General features: G+C 33.4%; 1 protein-coding gene and 1 pseudogene across 1 annotated transcript; one reads left to right on the top strand and one right to left on the bottom strand.

The window, feature by feature from the left end:
* Positions 1-1,309: 1,309 nt before the first annotated feature.
* On the bottom strand, positions 1,310-27,402 carry LOC134237393 (tRNA pseudouridine synthase Pus10-like; annotated as a pseudogene).
* On the top strand, positions 8,077-11,101 carry LOC134237396 (uncharacterized). Its single transcript, XM_062719501.1, has 2 exons — positions 8,077-8,113; positions 9,347-11,101. Exon 2 carries the CDS (start codon positions 9,363-9,365, stop codon positions 11,046-11,048), a length of 1,686 nt encoding a protein of 561 aa, XP_062575485.1. The 5' UTR covers positions 8,077-8,113; positions 9,347-9,362; the 3' UTR covers positions 11,049-11,101.

Genomic DNA, 27,402 nt, shown 5'->3' with positions numbered 1-27,402 from the left:
ATATTAATAAGAGTTCAAAATCAGTGAAAATTTAATTTGAACGTAAATATCAAATCTCGTGTAAATCTACGCTTAATCTCGTATTTTTTATTTTTCAGCCCAGATACGCCATATTTAGCTATAAATTTTCAAATAAAGACTTTACATGTATATAATTATTTATTAATATAAATGTCACAGTTCTGGAGTGAACGCATGAATATTTTGTTCCCTAATAAAAAAGAAAATCTACATATATGCAGGGGCGTGGTATCCGGGGGGCCAGGGGGGGGCCTGCCCCCCCCCCCCCCCCCACTTTTTTTCCCAACCTTACTTACACTATAGGAAATGTTAATTGAAAGCCTGGTTGGCCCCTTCACTTTTAGAAATGTACCAAAAATGTAGTATAAGAATTGGTACTAAAAGTAGTTGACACTGAGAAAAAGTTAACCTACCCCCCCCCTCCCCAAGAAATAGGATTTTCGACTTTGGGCAACTTTTACCTGTTTTTTTTTTTGTTTTTTGTTTTCTTTTTTTTTTTGCTTGTCAACTTTTTCAGGTTAGTAAAAATTTTTTTTTCTCTGCCTGGCCCCTCCACTTTCAAAAACGATGCTACGCCACTGATATGTAAAGCAATTACATGACCATAAGGTTCACCGACCATTCAATGACAGCGCCATCTGCCGCGGGCTCTACCTGTGGGTACCTGTCAGGTATACAAATACGTCACACACCCATTGTTTTATTAGCTATACACACCGACAGATTTAACACCTTTATTCGTACTGGTGTTTTCCCACTTAGCCAACATTTTGAAAAAATACGGGTAAAACACAGGTAAATCTGTGTTGGCTAAGTGGGAATGGGGTGTAGGTGGAGAACAAAAGAAATTAATTACAGGTAGACTATAGTCTGTTTTAGCTATATGCTAAATAAATAGTAAATAATTATTCGTACTAATTTACACAAAGCTTATTCAAGGGAAAAACAAACACTCGCATAATAATGATGGCATTATTTTTTAAGAAATCATGGCCCTATACGGCACTGCTTAAAGCACACTAAACGAAATGTAGATTCTTGTCCTAGAGATACGTTGTACAAAAAATAAAACACATCAGGGTAAATTCTTGTTTTATCATTTACTAGTCTAAACAAACTCGTTTTAATTTCATATGATTAAGTCAAAATTAAAACATTTTGAACCACCCGGACCTTAAAACATAGGCGGACCTTTTCTTAGACGGACCGGACCTTTTCTTATAAAAGGCGGACCAAATATGTTATCGTATTTGGTCCGGCCGGACCTTTAAACGAGGCGGACCAAATATTATGCGACACCGGCCTGTGTTGAGAGACTCAAGGTGGAATGAAGGTCATCTATTTTCTCCGCTGACACACTGTACACAATTCTCTCCCTTGTCGCCTGAGGGCGCCGGTGTAGGACTCGAATCGGAGTCTTTTGATAAATGACAAAAAATTGAATGCAAACAAAAATAACTGATTTTTAACTGAGAATCCTTGAGCCAAGAGATCTTGCCATTTCATATATTCTTGTCAATATTTTTGTACTCAGCATAAAATTACAAAGGAACTTTAAATAATTTGTAACCTAATAGAGTTTGATATTTCGTACTCTTTCATTAAACTGGTGCTATACAGGACCCAGTAATTTGTTATACATCCTCAACAACCAGGTACCAAAGAATGGTGTTAATAAATTAATGAATTTGTCAACAATGTTTTACAAAGTTTGACACAATTTACTATGTTATGTTATTTTCGTAATTTTCATTGGCTGAAAGAACGTCACGTGATATTCCTCCTATTATAATATTATATAAGGAAATTATTTTCGTTATTTTCATTGACTGAATGGACGTCACGTGATATTCATTCTTATGTGATAACGAAAGCGCATCGGCGGAAAATGATAACGCATGACACAGCGTTTGGTTGCACTGAAGTTACGTAAAACATGATGTCAAAGTATGAGAAGCGTGTTTTTAACCATTGTGACGTAATGACAGCCAAGTCTGTTTAGTTAGGACTGTGTTAGTGCATTTACTTTGAGTGAATATATAATATATCTATTATGGACTTCAGTGAACGGTCAATATGTGGTTATAAGGACTCATGGCAATTGATATTGACCTCAGACACAAAAAATGATAGCGACCTCGCAGGCTCGGTCGCCCTAACCACATATCAACCTACATTGAAGTCCATAATTGTATAATATCGGCACGAAAGTGCAACCATGGAAAATGATATCGCATAATACACCATTCGGTTGCATCAAAGTTACGAAGAATGTGATGTCATAATATAAGAAGCATGTTTTAATTATTGTGACGTAATGACAGCCGAGTCTGTCCAGTTAGGACTGTGTCAGTGCATTCACTTTAAGTGATTATATAATTTAACTATTATTCTCTTCAGTGCCTCACAGGCTCGGTCGCTATCTTTTTCTCTGTCTTCGGTCAACATCAAATGCCACAAGTCCATATAACCACATATCGACCTACAGTGTATAATTATATATTTGTATAATATAATTGTATAATATAAACCACTGCTCAATACTGCAAAATACCTTGAAACAATCTTATATATTTACATTTGTTGTTTTTCTACAAAGCAATCAGTGAAATTGATTTGAATACAATTTTGGTCTATACTCATGCGTAGAAATATACACTGAGAAACGCGCGTTAACGTGACGTCACATTGAGGCTACAGCAACATTAAGTAAATGCTACAAAATAGGGCAGTGAGAAATTCAAATATTGAGTATATTTTTGGTGCTTCAAAACATGTAAAATGTAAATATAAGGAATGATTTTAAGATTAATATGGATTATTGGTGTGTAAATCACACAAACTTGCACGTAGGCATATTTTCATGAAGTGCTAGCGGGCTTCATGAAATATGCCTACGTGACAAGTTTGTGTGACTCACACACCAATAACTCACACTAACTTAACAAGAGGCCCATGGGCCACATCGCTCACCTGAGAAGCTTTGACCATTCTGTTCTTTACTAGATTTCCCCCTTGTAATACATATTGTGACCCCACCGTACCCCACTGATCATAATTTAGACAATTTGAAATCTACACTACCCCAGGATGCTTCCACATAAGTTTCAGCTTTTCAAAGATTGTCCAATATATTTCTATGTAAAACTTTGATTCCCCATTGTGGCCCCGCCCTACCCCCCCCCCCCCCCGGGTCATGATTTGAACAATTTAGAATCTACGCTACCTCAGGATGCCTCCACATAAGCTTCAGCTTTTCTGGCCCAGTGGTTCTTGAGAAGAAGATTTCTAAAGATTTTTCCTATATATTTCTATGTAAAACTTGGATTCCCCATTGTGGTCCCGCCCAACCCCCGGGGGTCATGATTTCAACAATTTAGAATCTAAACGACCCAAGGATGCTTCCACATAAGTTCCAGCTTTTCTGGCCCAGTGGTTCTTGAGAAGAAGATTTTTAAAGATTTTTCCTATATATTTCTATGTAAAACTTGGATTCCCCATTGTGGTCCCGCCCAACCCCCTGGGGTCATGATTTGTACAATTTAAAATCTACACTACCCCAGGATGCTTCCACATAAGCTTCAGCTTTTCTGGCCCAGTGGTTCTTGAGAAGAAGATTTTTAAAGATTTTTCCTATATATTTCTATGTAAAACTTGGATTCCCCATTGTGGCCCCGCCCTACCCCCAGGGGTCATGATTTCAACAATTTAGAATCAACACTACCCCTGGATGCGTCCACATAAGTTTCAGCTTTTCTGCCCCAGTGGTTCTTGAGAAGAAGATTTTTAAAGTTTTTTCCTATATATATATATGTAAAACTTTGAATCCCCATTGTGGCCCCGCCCAATCCCCGGGGGTCATGGTTTTAACAATTTAATATCTACACTACCCAAGGATGCTTCCACATAAGTTTCAGCTTTCCTGGCCCAGTGGTTCTTGAGAAGATTTTTTAATAAACCCACCCTATTTTCGTCTTTTCTTGATTATCTCCCCTTGTTAAGGGATTTGGCCTTTCATTTTAACAATTTAAATTCCCCTTCACCCAAGGATGCTTTGTACCAAGTTTGGTCAAAATTGGCCCAGTGGTTCTTGAGAAGAAGTCGAAAATGTGAAAAGTTTACCTACGGACAGACGGACCGATGGACGGACGACGGACACGATGTGATCAGAAAAGCTCACTTGAGCCTTCGGCTCAGGTGAGCTAAAAACATTCCTTAAATATTTACATTAGCTGTGTTTTTCTACTAACCCAAGAGTGAAATTGAATTGATACCATTTTCGTGTATACTCACACGTAGAAATATACAGAGAAACGTGCGTTAATGTGACGTCACAATGAAACTGCAGCAACGTTAGTAAAAATGCAATGATATAGGGCAGCAAGAAATCCAAATAATAAGTATATTTTTGATGCTTCCAAACATGTAAAATGTAAATATAAGGAATGTTTTTAAGTTTAGTGTTAATTATTGGTGTGAAAATCACACAGACTTGCACGTAACGCGCTTCATGAAATATGCCTACGTGACAAGTTTGTGTGATTCACACACCAATAATTCACACTAAACTTAAAAACGTTCCTTAATTGAACACAGACTCTACCTTGACTTTCTGAAGCTTGTTAAGTTGTTCCTCAGACAGAGATTCTTTAGACCAGCACAGAGCAGAATAAGTCTTTGTTTTCTCTATTTCACCTTCCTTCAGTTTATCTACATCTTTTCTTTTAATGAAAAGTAAAAATAAATACAGAATTTCTTCTAACATTTTATCACCAAGGTACATTATAACTCTGTTTTTCATATCTCAAATACATGTACTCTAATTTGATGCCTCAATGAAAACGATTTTCAAGAAATACAATATTTTAATGCAGGTATTTTTTACCATACACTGCAAAAAATTGCATTTGATTTATCATAACAATTTTCAAAAGAAGTAATTATTTATGTTCCTCATATCAAAGGGTCAATTAACCTTTAGACTGAATATTTCATTCACATCGTAAAATTCTTACTTGTCAACAATTTGTAAATCCCTGACTTTATTATCAGCTGACTTGTTGATTTCCTGAAAAAAAAAGCACTACAAAATTATACATCAGCTTTAACGAGACCCAATCTACTTGATCTACTTGATGTGCGCATAAGTTTTCATACAGCATCTTTTCAGGCACGTCACAGTACACTTGACTGCCGTCACAATTGAATATAAAAAAAGTCACAGTTAATATGACGTCATACTGTGCTAAAATGTTTCGCTAATTTTGATACCTGGTAGCTCTATAGACTGTGCAAGTTAATTCTTGCATTTCTATTACTTACATGCTTTAAAAAATAAATTCTGTGATTTATAAACATCTTTGGAGTATAATTTAATTTGAGGTATCAATTTCTAAGTACGTATAGTTTCATTAATTTTATCTTGTTTTATTTAAATAAGTGAGTTAAAAAAAACAACACTGCAACCAAAAGTAAACGATTTTAGTCTTTCTCCTTGAACATGTTGAAGTGTTTACTGACCCTTTTTGTTTTGTTAAAATTTTGTGCATGGATTAGCTTGACTTTAAAAAAAAAATAAACAACTCTATGAATCATTTAAATGCCACCCCCAAAATATTTTATTTTTCTATAAATTACTGTACATGTACATGATATTAGTAAAATTTGTAATTTTGTTGCCTTTTACCCCCCCCCCCCCCTTTCCAAGTAAAACAGTGTATTCAGAAAAATAAAGGATGAAGAAAAAGCTATTTCATAATGTAAGAATTATAGAATTTTTAGAAACTAATACAGAATTACAAGCATTTGTTGATGTTCTATAAACCCATGTATGAAATATATAGTGTGATAAAATAGGTCCTATTTTGTGTTTTGATATGCACCCTTTTCACTACAATAAAGGGCAATTTCTTTTCATTTTTTGAAAGATGAATGGAAATTGCATGATATATGTGAAAAACAAAACATTTCATCATTTTTTTTTAATTTGTCCATTTCTTTGTTTATTGTGGAGTTTTTGTATGTATTTATGTATAAAAACACAAAAAATGGCCCATATCTTGCAAGTGCGCCTGTTTCACTACAATTAAGGCAATGTAACAAAAGTTCATTCTAATTTTCCTTAAAAGAATACATACAAATATATTTCCAAGAATTAAAATTTTTTATCAATCCATTTTCGTAATTTCCAACTAGATTTGTCCTCGTTAATTTATTTCAAAAGTCACTTTTTGTGGTTATAGAAAATATGTGCAGGATATTTTGAACAATAAATGTGTTTCTTATTTTAAATGAAAAACATTTTTTTTTTTTGCTTCCCCTCTCCCTTCCAAAAAAATATGTCTAGAGACTTGCCAAGAGCAAATACAATAAGTGCAAACTAATAGCATAAAATTGAAATACGAAGTCTAACTTAAGGTTTGTAAAATTATATATGTATATACTGCCTTCTGTATTTCCAGGATATCTTTTGCCAAGAATTCAGCTCGATGGGGATCATCCATTTCTACAACAAAAGGCCTTCCTGCAACAGGAAAGGAGTTTTTTGTTAAATGGACAAAATGAAATCACTATATTGAATTGATAATTTTACATAGATGCAACTCAATTACACTAGCAATATAATTTTTAGAAACATGTTTTCTTTTTATGAAAATTGTGTCAAGCTGCATAATGAAAAGAAATAGGGAAACCCACCTTCCATTTATAAGGGGCATTAACCTTGATTTATAAATGATGCATAACTGTCTTGATAATTTATAAATTCTCCATAATTGTCTTGAAGAAAACAATAGAAATGTTCACTTATATAAATATCTTTAAAGTTAAATATATTTGAAGTATAAATATTATACCTTATACAAAATTTAACCTACACTTTACCTTTTCCTAACATTCTTACATCCACGTCTTCTCGTCCTGACGAAGAAAAGCGCTGCTCTGAAAAAATATCAAAATCAAAGTACCATTATAACAAGTACATTCAGCTCAGTAGAATAAAATCCACATTTATTTTGTGATAGAGAAATACACCGTAAACGTATTACGTTTGGCGGTGTATTCTTTTTAGCGCTTTTGGCGGAAAGATACTTCCGCTAATTCAAGTTCATCGCTAAATGTCTTAAACATTGATACATGAATAAGAACATCAAGAAATGCGCTAAATCAAATCTCACTAACTTGTTTAAAAATAATTTTCCGCTAGATATCGTACACACCAAATATAATACATTTACAGCATCAAATCCTGATGTTAGTTTAAGACCATGCCTTTTAAAAAAAAATTGTGTGCATCAATATACAAATATTAACATTTCCAACTTCTTTCCTTTTTGATAGCTCTTTAAAAGTATAGCATGTTACAATGTAATTTCTCGATATTTACAACTGTATTGAATGTTAATTTCACCAAGTAAATGGGAAAACGCCTAATTAATAATGCACTTCCAGCTCTCATTATATCCAACATAACTATGCAGACTATGGAAATACATGTAGAATACTTTATATATTTTTTATTATCTAACATTTTAAAAAAATATTCTATTATCTATTCAACATTTTTAGAAAATATATTTACATTTTCACTTAAGGGAATCACTGTGTAGTTTGTTGTGTGTACATTAATTATGTGTAACTAAAAGTTGGAAACTTTTCATAGGTTTGTTTGTATATGTTTCCAATAAGACCCTAATAGGCCAATGATTTGACAAAGCTTGGTCACTTTACAATGTGAGACTTAACACTTGAAAACAAGACTATAGGTACCAGAGATAGGTGTTTTCTATATTCCAAAATAAAATTTATTGACCCCTGATGGACATACACTGATCCAAAATTCCACCAGAAATGAATTTTATTAGTTCTTTGCAACCAAGAAAGAAAAAATGTACATGTATATATATATTAAACTTAGAAGGGTACATAATCTAAGAGTGACTCAAGAAATTTAAATTCCCAGTACAGGTAGACCAGGAAGTATAAACACCTGACAACAGGTAAATAACACAGGTGTATAGATCATGTGATCTTTTATACGTAGAAAGGATCAGTAGTTTTATTGACTGAGGACGCCATTACTGTCTAAAACCAGGTATATGTATTAATTATGGATTTAACAACAGATAAACTGATGCATAGTATATTAGGAATACATATTTTCAATGACATATCTTAAAAAATACTTCAAATCAGAAGAATTTCTCAAGAAAAGAGGGGATATGTTTTTTTTACTTTGTACTTTCTTTTTAAATTAAGTGTATTTTTTTTTTAAAAAGTATGAAAACATCAGTCTAATTTATACAGATTTATTACTTACTCACTCACAGAAGCTCAAGTCTCTTTTAAAGAAGTAATTCCACGACCTAGTCACTTTTTCTTTTCTTTTGTTATTAATGAAGAAATTTTATACAATAAACACCCTAATCACAAGTTACAGGTACTATAGTCTGTTCCTCATGAGACAAACAAATATCAGTTAACATTTTCAAACTGCTATTTTAGCCTGATTGTATATGATTATACTGTATACAGCTTGAAACAAACAAGTATGACATTATTTTTCAAATACTTTGGAAATGAACAGTGTAAATTACCAGTACTGATTACCAGTAAATGATTCTAAACATGTACTAAGTCTTGGTCATTAGCTGGTTATTGACTGCAAGTACATTAAATTTGTGTAAACTTAGCATTAATAATATACTTGCTGAAAGCAAAAAAAAAGATCTATTGTCAGAATGAATCTATTTTGAAATTGAAAGTATTTACGTTTTATTTTAGACTTATACTTAAGGTATGTCACTCGTGAAATTTGTTAAATCAAGGATTTTTTGAGAAGTATATTTATGATAAGTACTCATATAGTGTAACTCAAAATCAAAGAGAAAATAGAGGGTCAGTGTGCATCTTACTGATCTATGGTACAATTAAGTTGACCTTTTTGCGCTTAAATTTTAACTCTTTGGTTAATTACTTTAACCTTTATTATATTTTATCAGATGTAACCATGGCAAAAAATATAATTTTACTTTACGGAAAATGGTTTGAATAATTTTTATCATTGAAAAAATATTGCAAATTAATGCAGTAAATTTTTGTGTGACCTTTTTGCACTAAAAAGTAACATATTCGGAGATAATAAAATCTACATAAGCAATAAAACACTTTCTGATGACTTAAAAACTGTTGGACAGACAATATATATTCATTTCATCAACTAATTGCTGGATTAGCTAGCAGTACTAAGGCTGCCATTTTTTTTCAACTACCAGGCTGGTACTTTAATCAATTACATGTACTGTATACTGTTAACCTTATATTTCAGAGTCACAAGTTTAAATATGGACCCCCGTACCAGTGCCCAGGACGTGATGCGATGTGACCTGTGTGAAACCGCTGTGGTACAGATGCACTGTGATACATGTCTTGTCAACCTGTGTAAGGCCTGTGTGGGAGAACACTTCTCTGCTGATCTCTCAAAACCTCACGCTATTGTTGATTTCAATGACAGAAAATCCACTCCTTTATACCCTGGGTGTAAATTTCATAACAAACAACAATGTACAATGTACTGTAATCAATGTGGCATTTCTGTGTGTACAAAGTGTTTAGCATCTGATCAACATCTGGGTCATAAGTTATCAGAAATCTTACAAGTTGTGGATGAGAAAAAAGAAAAGATTCTCAAAGAACAAACTGAGCTAAATGAAATAATTTATCCCACCTATCAGGACATTGCCTCTGATGTACAAAACAGAATGAGTCAGTTAGAAAAGGAATATGGAGATCTCTCAACAGCCATAACAAAACATGGAGAGGACTGGCACAGAGAAATTGACAAACTTGTCCAGAAACTTAAAGCTGAAGTTGATGAGATGAAAAACACACAGTTACAAACTCTACAGAAACATCTGGATGAAATAAACAAGACAATGTCTGACATCAAGGATGAAATTCATTCAATTGATCTTACTGAGGATTCTAATAACATTTCAAAACTGTTTAGTATTACAATCAATGTAGAGAGATATAGAAATCTTCCACAGAAAATTCTGCCATCTTTACCTAAATTTGTTCCAGGCAGAATTAATGAAGAACTTGGTAAAATATTTGGAACTTTGTCGCCAAGTACTCTTACTTTAGATAAACATGGTTACAGCATGAAGACAATACAGAAATCACCAGAAGCTGGATCCTCTCCTCCAGTCAAACAGCTGCTTGATGAACCAGAGACTGTCACCACCATAGACATTGGGTATGTCTACCTTTACAATGTAACCTGTCTGAGTGATGAAGAAATCTGGACAAGTGGAGATGGCAAAACCATGAAACTCTACAGCATCAATCAGGGATCACTACTCAAGTCAATCACAACCAAGTCAGGGAATTCACCATATGACATAGCAGTGACAAAAATTGGAGATCTAGTTTATATTGATAACAGTGATAGAACTTTGAACATTGTGAAGAATGCGAAGATAGAGGAGGTGATCAGACTACAGAACTGGAAACCTCAAGGTGTCTGTAGTACCTCCTCTGGTGACCTCCTGGTTATCATGTATAGCAATGATAACATACAAACAAAAGTTGTCCGTTACTCTGGCTCCACAGAGAAACAAACCATTCAGTTTGATGATCAAGGTAAACCTCTCTATTCATCTGGAGGTAATTTCAAATACATAACAGAAAACAAGAACCTGGATATCTGTGTGTCTGACAATATAGCTAGAGCAATAGTGGTGGTCAATCAGGCCGGGAAACTGAGATTCAGGTACACTGGACATACTCCTGCTCAAAAGAACAAACCATTCAGTCCACGAGGAATCACCACAGACAGTCAGAGTCACATCCTTACAGCTGATGATTACAATGACTGTGTCCACATCATAGACCAGGAAGGACAGTTCCTTCGTTACATAGACTGTGGACTGAGTGTACCCCGGGGACTGTGTACAGATACAAATGACAATCTGTTTGTTGCTCAATTCAGGAAACAAGAAGTGAAGAAAATCAAATATCTCCAGTGAAACCCTACTCCTACTAAATACAAGTAAAATACTAGTAGGTGCATTTAAAATTCTCCCGTCGCCTCATTATACTCTATTATTATTGTAATATGTACAACAATACTTGTTTTATAATACCATCTATGTTTAATCTAAGTTTTATTAAATAAACATATATGTCGTAAGAATTTATTAATCTTCGCATTTTACTTATGTTGAGGAGGCTGACTGGCGTTTTATTGTATGAAAACTACAAAAGAGAAACTCTTTAATTTTATAACGTATGCAATTTACATTGTACATGCCAAGTTTAGGAAAAATCTACCGTCAGGGTATTTTTAGAGAATTTCTCAGTAGTATTGCGAAATGAAAATCTTCTGCATGTCAGAAACAATTTTTATGGGTTTAACATTTAATATGTTTTACGGTGTGACCGTTGGGGCGAGTGCAGCTATGTACTATAAAAAAAATCTACCTACCAACACACCCACCCACCCAACCACACACACACACACACGCACACGCACACGCCCGCCCGCCCGCCCGCACGCACGCACGCACACACACACACACACACACACACACACATATACACTGGACAAAATTGCTAACGCACCACCAAATGAAAGTAAAATTTTACTTTTCAAAACTTGTTTAAGTTGTATTTGATATATTATTATGCTACAAAATCAAATATAAAGCATTTGAATGTCTTAATTGATAAATAACTACAATGTTCACTGATGTGTGACCATTTAATAAAAAACGTGAAAATCGTGTCTACACTAATTTGGAGGGATAAATTTCTAATTTTTTCTTGGCATTTTTGTTCTTTATGTTTGTACTAATTAGAAAATCAGAAATAAAATTATACCGTATGCGGCATTTGATCCCAGAAGAGCGTGATAAAACAGACAATATGGTGCCTGAAGGGGGGTTCCTTTCGAAAGATATGTGAAAAATTTAAACAATGAAAACAATATCTATTCTTCTGGTGAGAAATTGTTGAAAATAGATTAGAAGACATAAAAATGTTCACTCTAGATAGCCAAGCCATTAAGTAAACACCACACAACAATTTCAATGTCGTTCCACAAAATTGGTGTAACCGGAAGTTGAGTGGACTGGGCGTGGAAGCCTAGGCATTGGATGACTAGCAGGCGATTTAATAGTCAAATGCTGCATATTATTCGAATTTTTTAAAGTGGGAGACTGTTTCTCTTGTAACCTCAAGTACCATCATCTGTAATTATATAGCAATACACATATCTGGGCAAAAAAGAGGCACGCAATGCATGTCGGGAATTGGTTTTGGGCAAGAAGATCATTTTAAGGTTTTGTTCTGACACCAAGACAATTCCCAATCTCATTGTATTGGAAAATATGACGTGTTATATATACTCATACCGATTAGGAAAATGTTCAAATCACAAAGAAGAATTTAAAGTGGTGCTTTAGCAATTTTGTCTAGTGTATATATATATATAATGCCTATCATTCAAGAAAAAGAAAGAAAAAAGAAGGAAACAAAATAATAACAAGCTAATTCAGAGAATTCGTGTCCCCCGCTTAGGGAAAAAGTCGGCTCCTCCTGACTGAATTTGTAGAATTATTAAATGTATACATGTATACTGAAGGAAATAAAATACATGTATGTCAATATGCATATAAAGATTTGATTGCTTATTCTTTATTATGTGTACAGAAGATTTTTTTATATGGAATATTTATCACACTGTAATGATGATTTTATAACCTCATAAATTTTTCATTTCACATGCTGAATACTATCATTTAGTAAAAAAAAAAAGTATTTAAAAAAAAAAAGAAAGGTTCGACCGAGATTCGATCCCGGGACCTCTCACATTTGAAGCGAGAGACATAACCACTAGACCACGGAATCGCTTTACGCGGAGTGAAGTATATGCAGAACTGAAGTCACATACATGTATATATTCATGTTTTCATGTTCGGTATTCTCAAAATTTTACACAATCCATGGTGTTTGATTTATTTAGCCTTTATTAAACAGTTATAATAGATGTAATAAGAACATAAAGTCCGCCGAGAACCTGTTTTATACGCAATAACTCTCCTCGTGCCCCTGCGCTAAAAATAGCGACATGTAATACTATAAATACTAATAATACAAACGGGGCGGGGCACTTTGATAGGGGCGAGAGACGTCCTAGGGAGTTTTGGTATAAAATTACATTGCATAAGCTCAAAATCTTCTTGAAATATCGCCCGGAAATGATAATGTTACACACAGACAGAATGTATAAATTTACGACCTTGAACTTTGACCTTTTGACCTCAAAATCAATAGGGGTCTTCTTTAGGCCACAGGGAGTTGTTATGTAAAATTTCATTGCAATAGCTCAAATGGTTCTAGAGATATCGTGTGGAAACGAAAGTGTTTTAACAGACAGAATTTGCTTATTTATGACCTTGACCTTTTGACCTCAAAATCAATAGGGGTCTTCTTTAGTCCATAGGAAGTTGCTGTGCTAAATTTCATTGCAAAAGCTCAAAGGGTTCTCGAGATATCGTGTGGAAACGAAAGCGTTACAGACAGACAGAAAGACGGACGGACGGACGGACAGACGGACGGACGGACGGACGGACACACAAACCCAAATTAATATCCCCCACTTTTCAAGCGGGGGACAAAAAGAAATCACTTCCTAAAAATCGGGATCGAGATTCCGAACTTCTTCGAAGTTTCCGACAAAATCGGAAATACCTGAACCGTTAAAGTGACGAAAGTATGACGTCAGATAAAAAGTCTTGTTGACTTAGGACACAGACGTAGTTTATGGCATGGAGATTGTATTAAATCGTTGTTTGTAATTTTTTTCAAGTAAGTTGTTGCTATGTTTTAGCTACCCTGTTGCTATGCACCGCAAAGGATTAATGGGAGTTTGGAATTTTTTCACGTGGACTCATAAAAATTTCTTGGAACAATGTGCACGGTGTAGTACCTAAACGGCTGCTATCGGAACAAAATCGCGTTCATTGTTGCTATTCGAAAATTGTACGGCTGCTAGCAGAAATAAATATGTTGAAAACTCTTGGAACAAGTTGTAAAACTGTAAAATCATGACCCCAAATCAAGATAGTCTCTGAAAAGTCCGGGTGCATGGAACAAGTAAGGTATTTGTATAGATGTTGTCATGTGTAATTTGCAGAATAGCCCTCTAATAATTTAGAATTAGTAAAATTTCCGAAGCCTGTACCAAATCTTAAGTCAATAAATACCCAGTTTTCATGCTTTTTAAATAATCTATTATTCAGATTGTGGGTATTTCGGTTCTTGAAGATGCGTCAATCTATAATAATACTTAGAAATAAATTTAAAAAATTGAAAAGTGTATTTTAAAAGAGATTTTTAGATGAAACACGATTTTTTGAAGTTACGGTTTTTATCAGAGTCTTAGCATATGTTGCACCGGTTAATAACTGAAAACATCGCATCGGCTGCTATTTGAAAATTTTCCTTATATTAACAGAGATATGAAACAAACTTATGGCAGCAAATTTCTAAAATATACATCTTAAATATCCCAAAGTGCATGTGAAATAAGATGTCTATATATGCAGTTGACTTTTACCAACTTAACTCATGGGTGTAACTTCGATTTTGAAAAGGGGGGCAGAAAAATTCAAATCTATATTTAAAAAAATCTGACATGTAAAAAAAAAAGGGAAATTTTCAAACTTCTTTCAGAGCCATTTTTTTCATGTGCTACCGCCTACCCTTCTTTGACTATACTGCAATAAAAAGGGGGGCTTCAATGAAAAAATTTCAATATATTAAAAGTTACGCTTGGAAGAAAGTAAACAGGTCTTTAGGTCTTTCAATGAACATTTTACAAAGTAAAGGTTATGCTTGGAACAAAATGTGGAGGGGGGAGGGGGGGCACGCGTCTGTAACTCAAATGTTTCGTTTTTTGCAAAGTAGAGCTGATCTTTGAAAAGCATTGCTACACAATTCAAAAAGAAAGCTTTATGAAAGGACACGTAAATCAATTTGAAATAGCATATAATATATATATATATATATATATATATATTCTTTTAAACAATCATTTCTTTATCTTTCTCAAGTTAGAGTCTTTGGGGCTTTTTGTAGCCAACATGTACACTTAAACATGTATAATATCTAGAAAAGTCAAAGTATAAGCTTAAATTGTCAAATATTTCTAATTCCATATTTCTTTTTCGAAGAACGGTGATGCATTGGTTCGTTGTACGACTAACATGCAATAATTAAAACATCGACCCTCTTTCCCCCCTCGCCCCATTAGGCTTTTAGGAGTTCTTTAAATTATATAGGTAAGAAAAGACAAGCCCCCCCCCCCGCAACGGAAGAAAGCGTGGTTTTTATATTGATGTTTTCCACTTCTTTTTACTGTCAAAGGACCTGGGTGAACATGACGTGAGATAAGCCCACAGCGCAACAAACATGAAGGTGAAAAATTTAATCTCAATTACATGTATATCAAAATTTTCCTTAATATTTCATCTTACATTAAAGTATACTTTATGTAAAATCTCTACAACTTGCATAAATTTCATGAAGGTTGAAGTTATTTGCTTATGAAATACTGTACACACACGAAAGAGGCTAAAACGAGTCATTTTTTCACTCTATAACACTATTTTTCGATATAAGTGGGTCTTCTCTCCATTTTTTTGAGAGTTAATCCTCAAAGTTTGCATACAAACATACATATGTTGGTTTCCAAAATTATGGAGCAAAGACCCACTATACCTTAAAAATACAATGTTATGACATAACTTTCGTATCTTTTCAAGAAATACTTGAAATCCCTTAAGTCAATGGTCATACCACAAACATGATTTAAATGCTACACTTCATCAGGACTTCTGTAGCGTAGTGGTTATGTGCTAGTCTCAATAGAGAATGCAACTCAGGATTTTTATTGCCAGGGTTCGAACCCAATGGATACCACATTATTTTTTGTTAATAAAAGAATAAATTTTAATAAAAAATTTTTCTCAAAACATTTTGTTTATCATGATTTCATAAAAAAACAATGATAAGAACTTTACTCTAAATACTAAATTCACAATTTGAATATGATTTTTATATGTCTGAAGCTAGTGGGCTTTCTGCACGCTAAGTTCACCCATCTCCTTTCTTGTAAATCGACTTAATGTGACTCTGGGAGTCTTTGACAATACTACAGCAAAGATTTCTTTTCTAAATCACAGAAAATTCTCTTAACAAAAAGGTTGCAAAAGGAGCAGACCTACCCCCCCCCCTTTTTTCCCTTCAACGTGCTTTACCCGATGTGCATGCACAGTTTATGAACGTCCTACGTACATAAATCGTAATACAGTGGACCTTCAGATATCCGGACGCCAGATATCCGGATGCTTCAGTATCCGGACGATTTTTCATCGGAACGAAATTTGAAAATGTTATTCTGTCTTGTTGAACTGGTGATTCAGATATCCGGATGCTTCACATATCCGGACAAATTGTCTGGGAACCAAAGCGTCCGGATAAATGAGGGTCCACTGTAAATGTAAGCTCCTATGAACATACTACTATATAACTTTATGTGAGCTTTATTCATTTTTCAATTCATATTTTTTTAATCAGATAAAGAGATTGCTAATTTGTAGGTTTATGTTTGGATTTGTAGAGGTGGGTTGCGTAAATATTTGAGACAAATTATCTCTCGTGGTTTGTGAATCGATAATTATGATTTTGTGAAAATTCCACATCGTAAATTTAATCAATCTGGCACAATTACATAGCTGGAATATAATAAATTGAATGGTCACATGGTTAAATGGATAACACAAAACAGACACATGTGTGTGTGAGGGTGTTTGTGTGTGCATGTGCCATAGGCGTCGGAAGCAAATTGAAAGTTGGGCGGGGGGGGGGGGGGGCTACACCAATAAAAAAAAAGATTAGCATAGGTTTTCAGTGCATATATTATGTCTACATGTATCTTTGCAAAAAAAAAGTGGGAAGGCTTAGCCTTCCTCTGTTCCAAAGCCTTTGTGTACAGGGTACAAACTCCACTATTTACACCATACATATAAAAATACGATTAATTCATTATATGATCGAAAGGAACATACATGACGAGTCAATTATTTAGAAAGAATATATATATAGTTTTCTTACTATAATTGCATAGCATATGTAAATTGAGGATGTGATTTCATGAAATTTGAAAACTTAAACCTTTTCCAATAGTTACCGGTGCCGTTGTCTAATAGTAGCCGTAACATAAGATTCTCTTAATAAAAACACTCTGGCTTTTCAGAAACCCATCGAATTGGACAATGATATAAAATAACCAATAATATTTACAAATACACAACAAACTGTCAGTGGCGGATCCAGAAGTTCATGTGGGGGGGGTTTGAGGCCCAAAGGGCCGAAGGGGGAGGGCATGGGAGGGGGTGTCCCCCTCCCATAGGTGGGGGTTCGGCCTCCCCCGAGAAAATTTTGTTTTAAATGGTTCTAAATGGTGCATTTTCCAGCATTTTGGGGGTACTTTTTGTAGCTTTTTTAAGGACTGATCATCACAAACTTTTAATAAAATGTTTTCACTTTAATTTAACTTAACTTTAATAGACTTTGCTTTAAGAAAATGTTAAATCAGACAATTTTAGGAATGCAAGCAGTTGATTTCAAGTTGTCTTAGTTTACTTTAAATGCACCTACAATTAATTTAGTCCTATGTCAAGCTGACTTCCAAGATACAACTAATATACCAAATTTTTATTAATAAACACTATAAAAAATTAAAAATTGAATTCTTTTCAGAATCCCTAACCTGTGCTTTTCAACTTACTTGAGTATATACTTTCAGTATTATTTGGAATATAAACACACGTGTACAATTAATGAAATTTCAAACTGTCATAACTGAAGTAAAAATTTACATAAACTGGAGAATCTGTCAAAACTATAGAGGGGTTTGCTAAGCCAACCTGGTTTTGTAAAAAAAAATTATATTAATTTAATTTTAAAACGGTAAAAAAAACCCTGAATAATAGTTTATTCATAGTTTAAAAAACATGCATTTTATCAGCAAAAGAATATTACTGAGCAGCACCGTAACTTTGCAGTTTTCTGTTGTTGGTACCTGATCACATTGTACTGTGACCTTGTGACTTCACTAGATGCACAGACTACCCGATCTCTCTGTTGATAACCTGTGTATTGTGTGCGTTCAAGCGGAAAGTGATTTCCTGTTACGTAGTGGATGTATATTTCACAGTTGTACAAACAAAGGGTTCATGTTTATTAGAGTCTTATCAATGCAACAAAATGATAAAATGACACTTGTAAAAAAAAAAAAAATCAATGAGCGGGGGGGGGGGGGGGTTTCCAACCCCCCCCCCCCCCAAACCCCCCTGAATCCGCCCTTGACTGTCGATTCATTTTTATCAAATATCTAAAACTTCTGACGCAATTTTAATATATTTCTTACGGGCATGTAAATGTGCCAAACGCTTTCGACAGTTTTCGTCTTATATATCAGCATTCCTTTAAGGTAAGTCACTCGTCAGCTTTTTAGAAAAGTTTACGCAGAAGCTTTTACTTCAAAACTACTTATTAAAATTCAATTTTTATTACATATTTAAATTAAACAATGTAATTTTTTTAACATTCAATGAAAAAACTGCTCAAAAATCTACAAAGAAGCAAGATTTCTGAGGGACTATTTCTTTTGGTGGAAGGATATTTAGCAGAAAATTTTGCAAATCTGCACTTTTATAAAATTTAATGTAATGGAAATTTAGCCTCACATACTTTTACTCGGGGAATATTTTCCGTTTTGATATTGCTAAAAATATTTATATAGGTCTTAATTTATATTTTTAGACCAAGTTTTACACCTTCCCTCAACAAACTTTTCCAAAAAATGAAAATATATTGAAGAAGTCAAGATCAAATTTACACCGTTTTTTGCCTGAAAATCACACATTTTGACAAATATTTCAAAATTAACATCACTGACCCCGCCTTTTTCTTTCATTATTTTAAACTACTCCTTACTTGTGACTGATCAGCACTTAAATCGTAAAAAGTTTGATATAAGAAATTTTTTTATTGCCTATTAAGTTTTTTAATACCCCAGATATGTTTTTTTAGTGCAAAAAGGTCACACAATAATTTACGCGCATTAATTTGCAAGATTTGTTTAATGATAAATATTATTCAAACTATTTTACGTAAAATAAGATTATATTTATTGCCATGCTTACATCTGATCAAATATAATAAGGGTTAAAGTAATTAACCAAAGAGATGAAATTTAAGTGCAAAAAGGTCAACTTAAAAGTACCGTAGATCAGTAGGATGCACACTGACCCCCTATTTTCTTTGCGATTTTGAGTTACACTTTATGAGTACTTATCCAAAATATACTTCTCAAAAAATCCTTGATTTAACAAATTTCAGGAGTGACTTACCTTAATTCATTAAAATTCTTAATATACATGTTAGTATCAAAATGTATGTAACGTTCCGTAAAGGTGAAATTGAAAGGAAATCTCCCTAGTTAATTTCATGGTGAGGATACGTGAATATATACCCAGGATTTTACCTGTAAATCTAAACTTCTGCTTCAGTGGTCCACAGATTTCTTCCTCCACGGATGACTGACTTTTCCTGCCTCCGGCCAGAATCCACGGAGTCTGACTCAAAGTGCGGCTGTACTTATTGTATCTACCTGTGGAGGAATTAATATTAATAAAAGATATGAATTCACAGATTTCAATCTTATTTCTATTTATTAATAACTATATACATGTAGATCTTTAGGAATTGTAAGCTGTTTTGATTTTTAAAAATTTTTAGCCTGTGACCTTCAACTTTTATAAATAATTTTAGAATAAGGTCAAGCCACTTTTATTTTAGAGGCATTTTTTCCCATCTTGAGACTCCAATATTTGCCCATAATAATCATAAGGTCCATATGCAAAGTCAATATATACATGTATGTGCATTGGAATTTATCCTGCAAAGAATGCTTAACCCCCTTCCCCACAGTCACGCATTTTAACGCATATACCGTTGGCCCACAATCACGCATTTTAACGCATATACCTTTACCCCACAATCACGCACTTTAACGCACATTGCGTTTTTTGACGTTTTCTGCTCTGATACCGCGTAAAGTTTTGATGGTATGACAATAAATGATAAATAATATATTTTTTAATTCCATTCTAATATAGTTCGCAAATAAGAATATTTTTACTCGTTTTGATATGTCCGAGTCGTTCGATTTATTAGACGAAACTTGGGATGCGAGACAAATTTAGAAGGTATTTCTTTTGACACTAAATAAGCTCACAACTTGAACCACTGGGTTGGTGATGTAGATATCACCAATCTTGTGTGATATGGGACTCTTGATCCAGAATTTATCAAATTCAACAAATGAATATTTTATGTAATAAATTGATAAAGTGCGTGCAAAAATCGACAGAAGGAACGGATAAATTTACAAAAAAAAAGAAAGATTTAAGTTAATTGATACTCATACAACTGAAGAGAAAAGATAATTTTGCTCATAAAATAAAGCTTTATTTTAATTTACGATTAATCTTATTTCTTGTTCGATTTAAATTCAAATTCGTGAAAATACAACCTTATTGTTTCTGCCTTACACAGCAATAAAAAAAATACATACACAATTAATTGAAAAGGAAAAAAAATAAGAAACGGCAACATCGTGTTGAAAAAGATGTAGGTTAATTTAAATTTGGAAGATTTCGTTACGAGTCAACGTTTCCAATTAATATTCTTAAAAAAGTGTTGCACTTACTCGTATGTATTGATTTTTAAAAATATACGTACATGTATATACATAAAACAAGGTAATCGGGAAAATTTCATGCAAGTATACTACACGCTTGTTTGATATTTTTTCAAACGGGACTTGACAAACAACTAGTATGTGAGCCAATGTTCGCTAGTAATACCCCGCTATGATGTGAAAATACACTGATATGTTATATGTTAATTAAAATTTACACAAGTTCAGTTACGGGCATATGCACGGACAAATAGGAAGCTGACATCAGATTCATACAAAAATAAATCCCATCATATAATATGCCACAACAAAGTATGTGCTAAAATTTCAAGCATCTGCAAAAAAACTGCGACGGAAATGTGTTATGTATTGTACGACAGACGCACGGATTAACAGGCAGTTAACATCAGATTTAAAAAAATGGATCCCACAATATAGCATGCCTCAGTGGAGAATGTGCGAAAATTTCAAGCTTCTGTGATGAGTAGTTGCTGCGAAAACTGCGATCAAAACTTACGGACATACACACAAACAGCTAGACAGACGGACAAACACACAAGGGTAAAACAGTATACCTCTCCCGCCTAGTTTTATGAGTGGGTAAATAGTTCCTTAGGAATATTTTTGATCCGCCTTGAGTACGTTTATATTGTCAGTATATTGAAAAATATTCACTCATCCGCTTTCGCATGTAGTTTGAGAATATATACATGTACTCTGTAGATTCAAGTTTGTCATCACTGCATACACTAGACATGATTGGTTTAAGAAAAACTTAATAGGGGAGTAAACTTTCCATAAGAGGACAACGATGTGGTCTGATGCGATTCTTCCACCGGCTATATGTTTACGTTATACACAGAAAAAAAATCATAAATGTCGGAAAATAAAAGTTAACTAAAAATTGCCAAATAAACTATGAAATATCGGAAAGAAAAAGTAGTAAGAACACATTTTTTCATTACTGAAATATATTGAGATAATTTGTTTATTTTCCATTCTGATTTATATGAACATTTATTTCGGTCAGAATTGCATATCTTTTACAAACACAATCAATTACTTTTTATGCCGTTAACTTGTATATTTTGATAATATGATGATCATAGGGATAACCGAGCAATCACAAAAGTATAGATATTGAAAAATCTGTGTATCTACTATGCAGCAACTCCTGATAGATCCTGAGTGATTGATTAAATTTCATTGTGTACCATGTTTCTTAATCTGACTATTTTCTGCAAGTTTTTTTTAGATACACTATTCTTTTTCTAAAAGTGGACAGGTTTTCGTCTGCATCGACGCTGCATGTTCATAAAATTCATCGTGTTCAATATGATAAAGAAGGCAAAATGAAGTAATTTCTTTGACAACACTTGGAAAAATTGTGGAAATACCTACTAATATTAATTTCTCAATACCTACAGCTACCATTAATGCATTTCCAAAGAAATCTTTTCAGAAGCACTCCTTGATTTGATCCACAAATAATCGGAATACTTCGGGCACCATCGGGAAAAATGTCCAGTACTGACCGCTACGTCCGAGAAGTTCTTTGCCTCTCTTGTAAACTATTACATTGTTTTTAAAAATGTGTTAAAATTCCATTCTTAAGAAAAGAAATATTGCATTTCGATGGGTTTTTTTTTTTATTTTTTTATTATTTATTTATTCTTTTTTTCTTTTTTGCAAATTCACCTTTAGCCAATAAAAAAGTTTTTTCTTTATTTCATGGCTTTTTATTTAGTAATCCACGTGTACCTGTAGGTGTAAAGATTCCTCAATCTTCGCTAGCCAAGGGTTTCCAATCTACCACAGTAGATTTCGGATCGAAAAACCTTGACTAGTAAGGATTAGATACCGTATAACGCTAATTTTAGACTGATTATCCGACGGCAGTATTTGATCCGTATATCAGTCAAAATATTAAAAAGATGTGATCAGTTAAATTTTAAAGCAATATGAGCTGCATGTTTGACATCGGAAAATTTTATTGCAAATTTGTGATTAACTAATTTAATGACAGAAAAATAAATCATTTATAAACTTCTTTTGTTCATATTTGCGATGGAAAGTTTTTTATTAGCTTTGATTGAAGCAAAATTTAATTATTGTCGTCCTGTACAATAATAATTTCTTATATAAAACTGTATATTCGCTTGTACAGAAATATTTCATCTGAAAAAATTTTAAACTTTATTTTGGGCTTATTGGTCATAAGGGTTTAAATTACATTCAACTTAATCATAATAGCACATTTTACCAGCAAAATAAAATTTTCAAAGATACAGCTCATATTGCTTTAACTTAAAAAATGAAAGTTTCCCTCGACAATCAATACGCTACTTTATTGTTCAATATAGAATTAAGCGATATATTCCAACAATATTTGTTTTGTAAAAACAAATAACTCTTAATAAAAAAATTTAAATATGTTGAAAGCTATAACTTCTTTTTTGTCCTACAAAATTGGTAAAATAACTTTTATAAATATCTTCACAAGTGATAATCATTCTTCTCAAGACCTCATTTCTATTTTTATTTATAGTTGAAGATTCTGCAAGTTTCGATAAAATCGTTATGCATGGACCAAAGAAATAAAAAAAAGGGGGGGGGGGTCCTCGTTGTTTAACACGAGCATAAAATGACACCTTGTCTGAAAAATCAAATAATTATTTTCATTGAGGTTTTAGGTTTAAATTTGAAATTTAAAATAAATAAGTTGTAAGCTAATATAATAAATTTAGTTTGTACCATTCCACATGAAAGAAATATTTAAACAAAATAAACAGGATAAAATCACCATAAATACTTGAATTCAACATTAAAGATGGTTGCATGGATATTATGGCGATATATACGACAACCATTGCTACATACATCGTGTGAATATTCATCTTCAAAACCACGCCTTTTCAGCACGTAATCGCAAGTGCGCTGTGGGGAAAAGGATAACGTCATCAAACAGTAACAAATGTAATGCTACTATTACGTCACAGACGGCGTGATAGGCAAAGAGTTAACTATGGAAAAAAATCATTATGAAAGAAAAATAGAAATCTAACCAGCTACAAAGACAGCGTCATGGATACACTTGATTTCATCACATTTACAGACACTGTTCTCATTGCTCTTTGGGACGCTGTAGTTCCTGTTAAATAGATAATAAATCCTTGATATCTTGCACCCACCAAGAATAACAAAAACAAAATAAAAGAAATACATTTTAAAGAACTTTTAGCACTTATATTTTTTTCATTGACAAATAATTTTACAGAAATAAGGTCAGATCCAGTATCCCAAGCAGGATTGATAATGTGCATTCTTAGATGCATCATCCAAACACGTTTGGTATACATAGCACTACAGCAAAACTTGCTATATTCGTAATTCGTCTAAAAGATCAATCCTTGATTCATACAGCTGGGGATTCAAGATGACTTCCCTATATCTGTGAATTCGCAATATCCGTGTTCATACTAAATGAGTTTTACTACAATAGTTACTTCAGAATGGAATTACTCCAAAAACATTCATACTCAATTACTCATCCATGAAATCAAGGCAAGATCAAGCCTCTAAAGGAAGTTTGGAAATTTACATTCCCCAATACATCATCCATGAAATTTTTTTCTAGGAAAAGCTTATAATTACTTGGAAATGAACTTGTTCCCAAAAACTTTGGCATGGATGCTGTAGAGGGGGTATAACTTATAAATCATTGCACAAACCTCCTGAAATATCCATCTGTGATGTCTGATAAAACTTTGGCTACATTAGTCCTTGTGTAGGTGTCTCCATAATTCTATAAAATTGAGGAAAGTTTGCATAATTAATATTCTTAATAAAAATATAGATATTTTTATCACAACCAGCATCATATAAATATTCTTGAGCACAATTTCTTATTATATATTTTTCCCTTCCTCCTTAGTAAACTAAACATATGACTATTGTATATTTCCAGCATGGCCAAAATGATCACCACAGTACTGCTGACATTGTTGGTGATAATTCAATTACACTAAACCTGCATTTATAGTCAAACTCACCTTTTGTTGGTATTTTTCCTTTTTCTAAATAATGCTGGACTGTGGTAGGACCTACAGAAATTTTATAGTTGAATATTGTAAGAGTAATCAATGTTGAAAAACTACTTTCACTTGTATGTGTTAGATGACCAATATGTTATTGAATACGTAAAAAATGTGCATTCTTTGTTGTCGGACTTGTCGAAGGTAAAGTTGAGAATTATGCAAAACTTGCTCTACAAAAATAATTACATAAGTAATCAAATGTTACAAAGCTTGCCTTTTGATGTTCCTAAAATAATGTAAAGTTAAACTCTGTTCTGTTCTGGCAGTGTGCATCCCTAAATACAACACATTTCAGGTAAGATCTATAGATGCTGCAAAATTCTCCACAATTTGTATACTTAATGTTGTGTTCTTCTTGTCTGCTGCTGTTTAATTCATTGGATGTGTAAAATTAACCTTGAATTCAAAAGGTGCATTTAGAGCAACTGCTAAAATAGTACCACTCCTCCATTTCCACACATCCTTAACTGACATTATGACCTCTATCAACTTACACTCCTACAGAGATCTGAAAACAGACATATAGTTCTTCTAAGTAACCCAAGCCTCATATCACAATCAGGGATAATGGAATGGACACAATGATGGAGAATTCGGAAATGGCCAGGTAAAATGTACTCACTTAAACTTTTCATTTAGCAGCAGAAGGAAAGCATGCTAAGACAAAAGATAGAGGTTTTATAATGAAACAAGTTAAAACAACTTTTTTCCTGTCGCATCATATACAAATTATATGTATATGTAAATGAAATCCTTTAAATCTATAATATTAGATATATACGAGGGGTTATCAAAAAGTTCGTGGACTAGCGCCATAAAATTAAAACCGCATTAGGTACATCGATGAATTTTAAAATATCTGGTTAGCATCCTCTTTTCTATGTATAGAATAAACCGCAAATCATAAATTTTATTCTTTAATAAATTAGTAATGTTTTTGTAAGCTATGGTATGTCCAGGCGGCGCAACCTCGAATACGACGTTTTTTCGACCAAAGTGTAACTGAGAAAAACTCTTTTGGTCTAAACATTTGACATCCAAAAATCTCGTTAATTCATGTATATGTTGGGACACTATTGCTTCATAAAATATGAAATTTTCACCTCATTCTGAAAGTTTTATGAAAATTTATCGTAAATTTGACATGGAGTGTCCAAACAAATAAGTCCTTGAAATTGACGTCAAAAGGGGGAGGGGTTTCATTTTCCAACATTCTATAAAGTTTTGGCTCTGAAAAAAGTGGTATAGACCTAGGAAATGTTTAAACTGGCTATGGAAAAATTAAATGCATCCAGAGAATTTGTTTTTTAATGCCAAAAGAGATTCAGAGAGAAAAGGGATGCACAGATAATGTCGATTTGTAGTCAAGGTGTGAAAAATCAATCACGTCAAAAAATGACGTTGATCATATGTTGTAGATATTAAACTCCCAAAAGCAAAATATGCTGGCACAGTCGAGCGAGGATCTCTCTGAATGTATAAATTCATTTGCAATATTGTATACATTTAAAGCCGCTGTTCCTGACATCGTAAAGTCATATAAATAAGATGGGTTTAAGTCCTTACTCAACTCCAGGGAATCGCATCAAATTAAGTGTATGAGGTAGAAGAAGCGGACATTGAAAAACAATGACGTTGTCGGACGTCATGAAACTAAACGGCAACGGCGCCGGTTAATCATATATTGTCGTTTTTATTTTATCATATTTTAACAAATAATGAACGAATCAAGCTAAAATTTCCAACATTTCTTTATTTTTTGTTGTTTTATGTCCCTTATAAATTTTGAAAGTACAGACTACATAGTACTAATTTTATAGCCTCAGTCCACGAACTTTTTGATAACCCCTCGTACATGTATATTAAATATATATCTTGATCTTCAGTTACATACCTCTCTAAGAAGTGAAAACACGGGTGTGGTCGGTGAAAAAATGTATGTTTTGAACTGATGATCACTGGATTTAACTGTCTCCACGATCTGTTCAAATGTGGCAAGGGAAAATTTATAGACACTTCATATACATGTAGGTACTATACAAATTTATATAAATTAGAATCTATTAAAATGTGGCAAGAAGAAATTTATTCAGGTTCTGCATACAAACAGTGAAGTTTACTAAGGATGGTTTAACTCAAGATCTTGTCACTTACTCTGTTAAGAAACTCTTCCTCTAGGTACACCTGTAGAATCCCCAGACAGGCAGGACAAGGGAGGGAGGTAAAGAGATCCTCCTGGCCATCTGTCAGTGATATCACTTTCTGGGCCAATTCCCAGGAGGGTTCCATAACATGCAGTTTATATCATTACCAGAAAACCTGCACTATTTAAACTTTCTAGTACCTTGGTTTTTTTCTGATTAGTGGTAGTATTTCTAGAAACAAAATTTATATCACTTGAATGATTAAATGTGTTCTTTAATACATACAAGAAGATGCTTTTCTTGTCCG

This window comes from Saccostrea cucullata, unplaced genomic scaffold (assembly GCF_032062105.1).
Source record: "Saccostrea cucullata isolate Sc308-1 unplaced genomic scaffold, CSIRO_AGI_Scuc_v1 ctg4894, whole genome shotgun sequence".
Lineage (NCBI taxonomy): Eukaryota > Metazoa > Mollusca > Bivalvia > Ostreida > Ostreidae > Saccostrea > Saccostrea cuccullata.
The sequence above is the reverse complement of the archived record's forward strand: the minus strand, read 5'-3'. Positions and strand labels throughout refer to the sequence as shown.

Excerpts from the sequence above, each read along its gene's own strand:
- LOC134237396 (XM_062719501.1), top strand. The coding sequence starts at position 9,363 with ATGGACCCCCGTACCAGTGCCCAGGACGTGATGCGATGTGACCTGTGT.